This window comes from Erpetoichthys calabaricus, chromosome 12 (assembly GCF_900747795.2).
Source record: "Erpetoichthys calabaricus chromosome 12, fErpCal1.3, whole genome shotgun sequence".
Lineage (NCBI taxonomy): Eukaryota > Metazoa > Chordata > Cladistia > Polypteriformes > Polypteridae > Erpetoichthys > Erpetoichthys calabaricus.
Genome location: NC_041405.2, coordinates 32,133,222 through 32,145,950, shown reverse-complemented (window position 1 = coordinate 32,145,950; position 12,729 = coordinate 32,133,222). Strand labels below are relative to the sequence as shown.

The following is a 12,729-nucleotide window of genomic DNA, read 5'->3' as shown; positions in this document are numbered from 1 at the left end:
GTATAATTTCTGGTATTTTATAATATTGGTCGTATAATTCTTATGCGGAAAACTCACACTATTGGTCCAGTAGATTATGATGTGCTAATGCCCGCCCATCTGAGAGAGTAACCACGGAGCACACTGCTTTTTTTCTATGTGGGTGCGGCAATGCGCTGTATCAGCGTGTGCTCCTAACCTCTCTCTCTCTCTCTGCCTACGTACTACACGGTAAAACCTGAACTATTCCGAAGCGACGTTTGCACTGATTTGTGTTTTTTGTATCTCACACCCTTATACACCTTTTTCGTAAGAACATCCCTTATCTACGATGGAGCGTTCGATTAGAAGAAAATATGAAACTGGTTTTAAATTAAACGTCGTTGAAGTAGTGAAAGAAACTGGTAACTGTGCTGCTGCAACAAACTTCGATAAGTCTGAGAAACTGAAGCGAGATTGGAGAAGGCAAAAAAAGCAAATAAAGTAAATAAAAATTAGTGTTGCATTTTTGAATGGGAGTATAAGTCGGAGTCTGATCTTATGATCGATTTTTCGGGTTTCAAGGCCTGACTTATATGTAAGTATATACGGTAATTATTTTTCCTAATACATTCTGTTATTACATATTTATTGTCAGATTTCACAATGTGTTCATTTATTTGCGCGTTTATTTATTTCATTTTTTCTGAAATATCCCTCTATACAGTTCCAAAAGAGTGGGCACTTCACCTAACGTACACTGGCCTGGTACACTTTTGACAGTGCCCTGTGATGGACTGGTGCCCACTCTAGGGTTGGTCTGCTGCCAGGATAAGCTACATGCTCCTATTGCTCTGTAGGAAAGTAAATGTGTTTGGAAAATAAATGAATGAACGTTCACTGTTACATAAGATTTCATTTCCATGATGGCAATTTATTTTTCTGAATTAAGTAAATTATTTTTTAATCTAAGTATTTGATTATAATGAAAATAAAATCAATGTGTAACCCAAATGTTTATTAAAGATGAATCATTATTCTTGATAAGCAAACCCCACTGAATTTGCTTTCCTTTTGAGTTTGGCAAAAACATAAAAATGATTGAGTATGTTGGTGAAGTTGGCAATATTCACTGAAGTCAAAGGGAAATGGAAAACTAAACAAGTTTTGAGTGGATTGTAATGGTGTAACGATTGTTTAAGTGCATCTGGCAACAATGCTGGACCAATTATTGTGGTCAAAAATGTGACCTGAGCTGTGAGGCAGCAGTACTAACCTCTGAGTCACTGTACCTCCCTACGATAACATTATACTCCGAGTCCTTTAGCTCTCACTGCTGAGCTCCAATCACTACGACTCACTAACACCCACAGAGCCCCTCAGGCAATGGTTTATATACGCGGGGGACTGTCCTTGTCACTACCTGATCTGCGCTACATAGCAAGGAGCATATCAGTGAAGACACAACGTGCAATGAATCTGTGCAGAACAATGAAGTATTTACATAAAATTCTCATTATGGCCAGCTAATGTACCTGCAAGTTTTGTTTTTTTTTTTTTTGTCAAATCTTGCTGGAGTATCAGTCTAGTGGTGACATCATGAATGCATATGTACGACGTAAATTTTTCACACATGTGTAACGCAGATCAGATGACATTGTAAAGTGCGAGGTGGAGTATGCTTTCAGTATGCATATGTGTAAGATTTTCACATGTGTGACGCATATAAGGCAGAGGTAGCACGGAATAGGGAGTGACATCTAACACAAAGCATCATGGGGAGCTGGGGAAAAATATTTCCTTAAGCCAGCCACACAGCGAATTTTCAGGTAAAGAATTCCCCGGACAAGTTTACCGGCAAACCCAGCAAATTCTCTGTGAAAAACACACTAATCACTACCCAGAAAGACTTGTCCTACCCAAACACCTGAGTGCTTGTTTTAAAAAGTAAAAATCTCTGTTTTATATTTTAAAGTTTACTTTTCCTTTTGAGTTTGAAATGACTTTGAGTGTTGTGAATATTATTTTTTTTTCTGTTTGTACAGAAATGCTTAACTTTTTTACTTGCTGTGTGAATTGTTCTATTTTTGAATTATGTTATTTAGTTTTTTATTGCTGTCTTTGAAAGGTGCTACAGTGTATAGAATAAAGTGTGAAATACCAGGACTTGCCTTCATCTGCACTGTCGTGCTAAAAGTGCATGGAGTTTCCCAAAGGAATGAATCTGCGAGACAAGTGGCAGATTATTTGCATGCCTGACTTCTGTTCATTTGTCGCTGTCTGTCTTGCAGGAATGATCTGGCTCTCCGTGGTGACAGAAATGGTTTACATTTGCTTGTTAGCTCTGAGCTTTATGATGCTCAGCGCCGAACTGCTTCACTCCAGCTTGTACCCTGGCAGCCCCATCTGTGGCCTGAAGCTCAATGCCTTTGCAGCCGTCTTTACCGTCCTGTCAGGTATGCCAAGCATGTAGGCTGGGAGTCGGCACGTAGACTTGTGCACTGTGGGCAGATTTATAGCGCAGACACAAACTTGTTTGAAAAACTATAAACAGTAATTATTAAAATTACCTCTGAGACACAGCCTACGCTTTCCTGCCAACAGGGCTGTGCTGCAGATTTAAAGACAGGAAGAAACCGAAAGTGTGAATTGGAAACAGAACCCTCCATTTTTGTGTTACCTGGTGAATCATCTTAGCCTGCATACCCACAGGGCCGCCTTAATGCATGGGCACGCAGGGCAGTTGCCCCGGGGCCCTATATTAATCTATGTATGTTGTGACTTGCTGAGTGGTTGTGTAGGTAGGTTTGCCGGGGTACCTGTAATGCTGTATGGCTCAGCATACCCAAATCCCGTAACTTACCTCTCAGGATTACATTAGCAGCACAGAATTAGTACGTCATCTGAAAGTCCTGCAAAATGGTGAGCAACAACTATGAGACTTTCATAGGGCCAGAGAAAGAGCTTTTCATTCAGATAGGAGACGGCTTCTTTTTTTTTTTTTCTCCTTTAGTGGAAAACACCACTTGATAAACGGGCACTTGACAGGTAACCTAATAAAGTCTTATGCTAAACTTATACAAAAATGACCATAAATATCTCCTACACTCTATTTTTCAATCTTTAATTAAAAACAATAACATGCTTGCTAGGAAAACTCTAAATTGGCCCCTGTGTGAGGGGCAGCCGTGTGCATCAGTGAGTGAACCTGTGATGGATCCTTTGAAAAAGTGGAAGGAAAAGCTCAACTGACATGGGGCCAGCTGGCCACGCAGAAATCTAATAGGATACCCTCTCATATCCACACCTGTGGTTGAACCATGTGAAGAGGAGTTTGACGCTGTGACCGTCACCATAGAAGCCATTGACAACTCCCCTCTATGGCAGAGCAAATGTGATGGTAACCTCAAAAGAGAATATCAGGAATACAGACACAGAAATGATAAAAGATTTCTAGCAATCAGTTTTGATGATTACTACAACTGTGACTGACAGACAATTTACACACCAAGAACAGCAGCTCATGGAGCTGTAAAGTAAGAGCACGCTCATCCTTCCGGTCAACTTTTGAGAACATTTTTTTTTTCTTTCAATAAGAAGACCACTGTCAGATACCACTTTGAATGTACATGTACAGTAAACAAGTCAGGCCACCCATCTGCTTCCCTAGTGCTGCCTGGACATTCACTGCCTGCAGGCGGGCATACACAGACCTTGCCAATGGTGGTAGGTAATGTCGGACGCAAGGTGGCACTGTCAACCCAACAGACAGTCACTCAGGACACAGGTTAAAAGCACCAAGAAGTATTTTAATACTTTTCCTTCTTGAAACAGTGCCCTAAGGACCATAGCCACCATATAGACATTTAAATAAACTCTACAAAATTCTTCTTCTCTCCTCCATACCTCCCAACATGCTTTGTCCACCATCCACCCGACTCTGGCTCTCCTGCTGCCCTTTAAATAGTCCTTGACCCTGAAGTGCTTCTGCTTTTCCGTCCACATGACTTGTCAGCACTTCTGGGTCAGACAGACAATGAAAGTTCTTTAATCAGCCCGGTAGTACTTCGGGGCTCCCGTTCTTGTGACTTCCTATTACTTTCAGGCTATAAGGGAAGCATGACTCCCACGGTCCTTCCACAGCACCCAACAGGGCTGAGATAGCGAACTCCAAGTCCCAGGATGCCCTGTGGGAATCCAGGGCACCGCTATACTCCAGGGCAGCTGCCATCTAGCGTTTTGGAGGAGGCAGTGTCCCAAAGTAGCTGCCTTCTGCCATCCTTCCATTCTTGGGGGCATCCCGGCCAGGTTGGTTTGGTTTGGTTTAAGTTTATTTGTCATATATAGGTTAACACAGGGTCAACATAAAATGAAATATGTATGACGAGAAAAACAAGTCACTCAGCCTAGATCCAATAAAGCTAAAAAAAAAAAAAAAAAATTACAAGTTAAAAATAGACTAGCTATATAAAATAAAATGTGTATGTTTTAAAAGAAGTTATAGAGAAGTATGAGTTGAATGAGCAGCAAGTACAAATGACAGTTATTGCACAGATAATGTTTTATAAGTACAGATGCATATTCCATAAAGTGCAGATGCGTGTTCCAGTCAGTATTCTGAGTGTGTGCAGGTACAGTGTGTGTCTGAGTAGTGCAATGTAGATGTAATGTAAGTGTGTGTAGTGTTCAGGTGTTGCTGTTGAGGAGTCGAATGGCCTGGTGGTAAAAACTGTTCTTAAGTCTTGTAGTCCGAGCAGCCAGACTCCTGTATCGTCTGCCAGACGGTAACAAGGAGAACAGCTGGCGTGCTGGATAGCTGTGGTCCTTTATGATGCTGTTTGTTTTACGCAAGCACCGATGGAGGTAAATGTCTTCAATGGCAGGAAGACTCTTGTCCGTGATGTGTTCTGCTGCCTTCACCACTCTCTGTAGTGATTTCCGGCTGCTGGCAGAGCAGCTCCCATACCAGACGGTAATGCAGCCCGTTGAGCTGCCTTACAGTAGATACTTCATTTTATTTTTTTTTAAGTGCACTTGCCTTTAAATACCCAGCATACAAAGCCAGTCAGTCAGTCAGTAACGGGGTCACGGGGGTCTGCTTTAGCCAATCCCAGCCAACACAGAGCGCAAGGCAGGAACAAATCTCAGGCAGGGCGCCAGCCCACCGCAGGACACACACACACACAGTGAGGCAGTAAGGCCACCGTGCTGTTAAACATACAAAGCAATTAAGAAAAATATAATCTGAAAAATAAATTATAACATAATAACAAAACATTGTAACATGAATAGAGAAACATCATGCATTTATACTGTATATAAAAATATTCATCCTTGGTTTTCCACTGCCTTGCCATTTCACAATGCATTATTCCTCTTGACTCCCAGTGTTTTGTTTTAATATGGTAGTCGAAGATGAAATTTTACACGGTTTGCAGGTCTGCCTGGAGTCGGACATTGAACATGAGCGCCCACCCCTTACTAGAGCGAAAGGGTCAGCTAGTTGGATGCTTGTCATGATTTCATACAGAATATGCAAGGAGTTTGAACGTAGGCCTCAGAACCATGCCTTCTGACTTTGAAAAGTCTGTGTTTTCTGGCAGCCCCTCGCTCTTGACTATGTGCCCACTCACTCCAGCCTTTTTGTGCTCTCTGCCTCCTCCTAGGTCTGTTGGGTATGGTCGCCCACATGATGTATATGCAGGTATTTCAGGTGACTGCGTCCCTTGGCCCAGAAGACTGGAAACCACACAGCTGGGACTACTCCTGGTCTTTCTAGTGAGTCTTTCTTGTTTTCTTATTAAATATATAATTGTGTTTGAGGTGGGTGATTCTTCATCACCCTTTTTACAATATGTACATACAGTCATTTGCCAGCATCCCTGGGCAAGTGTAATGTTTTGCTTATTTTCTAAGTGAAGAACACAACAGAATGTGACCCACGGTGAATTCACAAAGTATTCGGAGTCCTTGTGCTGTAGATATCATGGATACGTTTAATTGGAAATGGATATATTTGCCATTTTTGCCCATTAATTTACGACTCAATAAACCAGAATGACAAAGTGAAAAAATGCTTTCAAAAAAGGTTTGCAAATTTATTAAAAATCACTTATTTATATTGAGTTGTTTGAAGAAGTAAGTTTGTGGTGTAGCGGGTCCACGGCTACGAGAGATTTTAAATAATACATTTGCCGTGTCAGTCTCCGTGGGCGTGATCGTGCAGCCGCGGGGAGTTGATGGAGTAATTGGGGCGAGTGGCACCTGCACGTGAGGGTGCGATCGTTCTCGTAGAGCCATATAAGAATGGGCCGGGACAGAAACGAGGGAGGCTGGGAGAGTGAGAGTGCAGCATTGGGGGTGACGAGCCAGCCAGCTGTAGAGAGAGGTCAGTGCGGTCAGGGGTCCCTGATGGAGCGAAGGATCGGCGCTCAAGGGATGGATCATGCCCACTGAATGGGAGAGTGGTTACGATCGTGGAGGAGTCCGCCCTAGGGATCTGAGGGACGACTATGAGTGTGAGAAAGAAGACAGGAGGACAACTGACCTCGAGCGAGGCCTTCAAGACTGTGGTCGGTAGTGTGAGGACCATGGTGGTTGAAGTCTGTCCCGCTGAGCATGACTCAGGTGAGCTGGAGAGACTGGGAAGGAGCTGTGCTTGGCTGGTGTGATCCCAATGTCTGCTGCAGGATTTTAATCTCCTTTTTAGCCTTGTTTTAACTGTTTAGGATTTTTACCTTTTTTACGGATTATTTATTTATGAACACTTTGGGAAAACTGGACACTTTGTTTTAATAAAAGCACTTTTGCACTTTTCCCCTTGCTTCGCTTATTGTCCTCATTGTCCAGCTCATCTGGTGTTGGGTTCGAGAGGCTCCCTGTAAAGTAAGAAGGGAGCACGGAGCCGATCTCGTATCGTCAGAGTTACACCCCTTGGGAACTGTTGACTTTTTCAACATATCTGAGCAGTCAAACATTAGATCGTATACAAACAGTGATATATTTGAATACATGACACATAACATTTAACATAATGTATTCATTCACATAATCTAAATTAACAAAAATGCAGATTTGTCACCTGAAAAATGTAAGTACACCCCTACATTTATTACCAATACAGATCCATAAAATTGCAATCAGGTGCTCTAGATCAGTGGGCCCTGTGTCATTTAAACCTCAGATATCAGGTGTTCTCTTTGCTAACGACGTGTGTGGTGTCATCATCCTAAGGTCCAAAGAGCTCTCTAAGATCCTCAGAAGGAAGGTTGTGGATGCCTAGGACTCTGGCAAGAGATTTACAAAGATCACCAAATTATTTCAGACCAGTCATTCCACTGTAAGGAAATCATCTACAAGTGGCGTAGATTTTAACTGAATATGAACAGGACTGAGCTGCCCAGTAGCTGACCGTTTCATACTAAAATTACATTACGGGATCTGCAGTTAACTCTTACACAAGCTGGTGTCAAAGTGAACGCATCTGCAATCAGAATGAGGTTGCACAAATTTGATTTGCATGTGAGGTATGACAGGAAAAAATGACATTAGAGCAGGACTACAGTTTGCCATTGAACATCTAGGCAGACCAATGTGCTCTGCAGAGATGAGTTGGCCATAGTTACAGTAGATATGTATTCGTGCAAACCAAAGACAGCATTTCAGGAGAATGGTGAAGCTCAGTGTGGTTGGTTTGCTGCCTCAGGCCCTGGGCAACTTGCAGTTACTGAGTCAACTATGACTTCTGCATCATATCAAAGTGTGCCTGAGGAGAATGTGAGGCCATCTGTCCAGAACTTGAAGTTGAACTGGAACTGGACCTTTCAACACAGTTTTGAGCCAAGGCCCTTGACCTGAGAATTTCTCCAGTGGTGTTGTACAATGGCTGACCCTGTGCTCTGACGTCCGAAGTTCTTGCAAAAAGACAGTTACCAAAATATCAAAGGAATGCGCCTGAGAAAGAGGAAATGGAAGGTTATGGACTGGCCTAGTCAAAGCCCTGATTTGAATCCCATTGAAATGTTGTGGGGGGATTTAAGTGGGCGATACTTGCAAGAAAACCCATAAACATCTTGCAGATGAAGGACTTTTTTCATGGAGGAGTGGTTAAAAATTTCAGTCAATGTCAGAGACTGGTGGGCAATTATGCAAAATGCCTATACGATACAAAACAATACAAATTTATTTAGGTGTAGCCCAAAATCACATAAGAAGTGCCGCAATGGGCTTTAACAGGCCCTGCCTCTTGACAGCCCCCCAGCCTTGACTCTCTAAGAAGACAAGGAAAACCCCTTGTAGGGAAAAAATGGAAGAAACCTTGAGAAAGGCAGTTCAAAGAGAGAGTCCTTCCCAGGCAGGTTGGGCGTACAGTGGGTGTCAAAAAGAAGGGGGTCAGTACAATACAATACACAGAACAAAACAATACAGTAAAATAATAAAATAAAAATATTACAAGTACAGAGCAGATGATAGCACATAATAGGATTTGAATTTGTTTAGAGTCCTAGAGACCTCAGCCATCAAGCTAAGCTATAAGAACTTATTTCAGCTAAAGGGGGTAATACTAGCTTTTGAGGGTGTACCTTACATTTTCCCTAGTAAACCATTGCATTTTTATTGAATAAGTGATTGAAAAGGTAAATTTCCCCTGTGTTTTTATTCAAGTATATCACCATTATCTGCATGGCACTGTTTGCATGAAGATCTAACATCAACAGTTTCCATGGGGTGTATTTACTTTTTCACAGTATTCTGACAATTGTTTTGGCACTCCAAATTTTGCTCAGTGCTTCCTGTTTGCTTTAGTGGTGTACTAGATGTGACCAGAACTTAATGGGAGTTCACCTGTGGCAAGATGAATTGATTGGACATCGACTCGAAAAGCACACGTGTTCCTGTATTTCAGGGGTGGCCAACTCCAGTCCTGGTGGGCCGCAGTGGCTGCAGGTTTTCATTCTAACCATTGTCTTCATTAGTGAGCCGTATTAGCTGCTGATTAACTTGTTTTGCCTTCGTTTTTAATTGACGTGACTCAGACGCTTTAGTTGTTTCTTTTATCTTAATGAGCAGCCAAACAATGAGACACAAAACATGCCACCACATGACCAGCTAACCTGAAAATAAAGAAAGGTGAAGGTCTTGATCATGTTGGTCCGCTCAGGTCACCAAAATGTTGGTGGTCTTAGAATGTGGCAGGATGAGAGCAGCAACAAGTCCTGATATTCAATAACGTCTTTAATTAACATCAAGAATTGGCTTCTCATTATGAGACTGGTTGGAGTGAAATTGGCTGGAGTTTGACGTTCTAGTTTAGCTGGTCATCTGTTGGCTCGTTTCACATCTCATTTCTGTTTGGCTGCCATTTAATGAAGAAATGAGTCAATTCAGAGGACTAACTCCTTAAAAACGGCTAATAAAATGAAGTGAAAAGAAGTTAATTAGCAGTGCAAACCGGTCGCTGATTAGGAAAAGGGTTAAAATGAAAGCTGCAGCCACTGTGGCCCACCAGGAACCCCCTGCTGTATAGTGTAGGTCCCACAAATCAGACTGCATGTCAAAACAGAAACCAAGCCGTGAAGTCCAAAAAACTCTCTGTAGACCTCCATGATCAATGTGTGGTAAGGCACAGAGCAGGGCAAGGGAGTAAAACAGTTTTAGAGTCCTGAGGTCTCAGTTGTGAAGTGGAAGAAGCTTGGAACCACCAGAACTGTTAATAGAGTTTACCATTCAGCAAAATTGAGTAACTGGGCAAGGAGAGCCTCAGTCAGGGAGATGACCAAGAACACAATAATCACACTGACAGAGTTTCAGAGGTCCTCTGCTGAGAAGGGAGAACCAGTCGCAAAGGATGACCATCTCAGCAGTACTCCATCATTCAGGCATTGCAGCTAGACAGAAGCTGATTTTGAGTAAAAGGCATTTAACAGCATTTAAAGGACTCTGACTGCTCAAGGAAAAAGATTCTGTGGTCTGATTAGACAACAACTGAACCCTTTGGGGAGAACTCCAAGCGCTATGTCTGGCAAAGACCACAGTGGCATGCAAACATTTGGGCCCCCTTTGCTTAAAATGTCTGTTACTGTGAAAAGTTAAGTGAGCAGAAGATGACCTGATCACCAAAAGGCATAAAGTTAAAGCTGACACATATCTTTAGTATTTTAAATGGTGTGCCAGCACTCGTTGCTTCACAGGGGTCACAGTTCCCCCAAACCCCTGATCGTTGATCGTGTGTCATTTCCTCACGTCTCCTGATGCTTACATTTTAAATTCCGTTATTCACAGGTACAAAATACCAAAAAAAATGAAAAGGGCCTGAAGCAAAAGTTTGAGCACCCACCATGGTCGGTACTTAGTAAGACCCCCTTTGGCAAGTATTACGTGTTTTGTAGCCGGCTAAGAGTCTTTCGGTTCTTTCTTGGGATATTTTTGCTCATTCATCATTACAAAGGGCTTCTAATTCTGCACGATTCTTGGGCGTCTCACCTGCACTGCTCTCTTGAGATTTATCCACAGATTTTCAATTATGTTTGTTTAGTTCGAGTGACTGTGAGGGTCTTGGCAAAACCCTCCGCTTGCACCTCTTGAGGTACAGTATTCCATCGTAGATTTTGAGGTGTGTTTTAGTTCCTTATCTTGTTGTAGGACCCATCCGCTTTTTAACTTCAGCTTTATTAACAGATGGTGTGATGTTTGCTTCCAGGATTTTCTGGTATTTATTTGAAACCAATGACATGTTCCCTGTGCCACTGTCTGCAACACCAGCCTAATGCCTGATCAATGCACCACCACAAGGTGTTCTTTTCCTGAAATTCTGCCCCCTTTTTTCCCCAAACATACCTTTGCGCATTGTGGCCAGAAACTTCTATTTTGACGTCATCAGTCCACAAGACTTGTTTCCAGAATGTGTCAGGCTTGTTTAGATGTTCATTTGCAAACTTCAGGCAGCGAGGTGGCAGGATAGGTTTTCTTCTGCTGACTCTACTATGAAGGTGATATTTATTCAGGTGTAGCTGCACAGTAGAACAGTGGACCACCACTCCAGCATCTGCTAAATCTTTATGAAGGTCTTTCGCAGTCAAAAGGGGAGTCTTATTTGCCTTTCTAGTAATCCGAAGAGCGCTTCTTTCAGAAAGTTTTCTTGGTCTTCCAGACTTCAACTTGACCTCCACTGTTCCAGTTAATTGCCATTTCTTAGTAACATTACGAACTGGGGAAACGGCCACCTGAAAACACTTTGCTATCTTGTAGCCTTCTCCTTCTTTGTGCTCATCAGTTTTATTTTTCTGAGTGCTAGGCAGCTGCTTAGAGGAGCCCATGGCTGCTGATTGTTGAGACGAGGAGTGAGGAGTCTGAGAACTTATACAGCTTTGCTATTTGCATCACCTGGGGTTTCCTAATGGAGACTGTGAACAAGCCAAAGCCCTAAAGAGCTAATGAAGGTCTGAGACCTTGGGAAAAGTTATCTGAGACCTCAAACATCTTGGGGTGCTCAAACGTTTGCTTGTTGCTCAAATTCTTTTTTTACTGTACAATTGTACAAAGCAGAAACAATACCCTAATCATACATAAAATGATGAAAAGAAATGTCATCTTTAACTTTATGCCTTTTGGTGATCAGTTCGTCTCTTGCTCACTTAACTCTTCACAGTAACAAACATTTTAAGCACGGGTGCCCAAACCTTTGCATGCCACCTTACCTAATGCCATCCGTACTGTGAAGCATGGTGATGGCAGCAGGATGCTATTGCCCTGCTTCTCAGCAGCAAGGACAGGGAGATAAGTCAAAATTGAGGGAAGGGTGAATGCAGACAAATGTAGCACAGACCTTGAAAAGAACCAACTTAAGAACGCACACGACTTCAGACTGGGGTGGCAGTTTGCCTTCTACTATGGCAATAACCAAGACATGCTGGAGTACCTTAGGGACAAGGCTTTGACTTAAACATTATAGAACAGGAGACTTGAAGATGGCAGTTTACAGACACGTCCCTGTCAATCTAACAGCGGTTGAAAGGTTCTGCCAGGAAGAATGACAAACTGCACAAGTCTTGGTGTGCAAAGCTTGTAGAGACGAACCAAGAAAACTCCAAGCTGTAATTGATGCCAAGGGGCCTTCTACAAAGTCCTGGATTAAGTGTCTGCATACCTGTATTAATAAGAGATTTCAGTTTTTGATTTTTAAAATATTTGCAAATCTTTCTGAAAACACGTTTTCACTTTGTTATTATGGGTTATTGAGTGTCGATCGATGGGGAAAAAATCACAAATGTATTCAAAATTAAATCTGCAACACAATAAAGTGTGCAGAAAGTGAAGGGGTCTGAATAATTTCTGAGCCCACAATAGTTCAGCAGATGTTAATATACTGTAAAATATATTTATTTGCTGCATTTAACATTCTGGAATGAAATAACGCATGAATGAGGCATCTGTACAAGTTGGACGAGCCTTAATCCAAGTCCAATGAACACAATCTCTGACCATTCAGACTTCTTAGGGTGTCGTTTGATCATGGAAGGGTTTTGGGGTGACCCTATCCTAACCATCAGGTATGCCCTCCAGCCCAGCTCTTATTCTTTGATCCTTACACCCACCTGGCCTAGAAGAATCTGCAGCCGCAGTCCACTTGCACCTGGGACTAAGGGGAACCATTTTACACCCAGAACTGGCTGCTGTTCTGCTTCACTCCGCCTATTAGAGGACATCTTCTCTTTTTTCATTTATACCCCTGGTAGCAGGACGGAACAAATATTAAATCAAAGCAAGCGGAGC

The 12,729-nt window shown here is 42.4% G+C and overlaps 1 protein-coding gene across 1 annotated transcript in view; it reads left to right on the top strand.

Annotated features, from left to right (window-relative positions):
* Window positions 1-12,729, top strand: part of LOC114663062 (germ cell-specific gene 1-like protein) — a 29,694-nt gene that overhangs the window by 14,606 nt on the left and 2,359 nt on the right. The window contains exons 3-4 of the mRNA XM_028816830.2: window positions 2,250-2,414; window positions 5,625-5,736. Of these exons, the coding sequence (XP_028672663.2) occupies window positions 2,250-2,414; window positions 5,625-5,736 (277 nt within the window). The remainder of the gene's footprint in view (window positions 1-2,249; window positions 2,415-5,624; window positions 5,737-12,729) is intronic.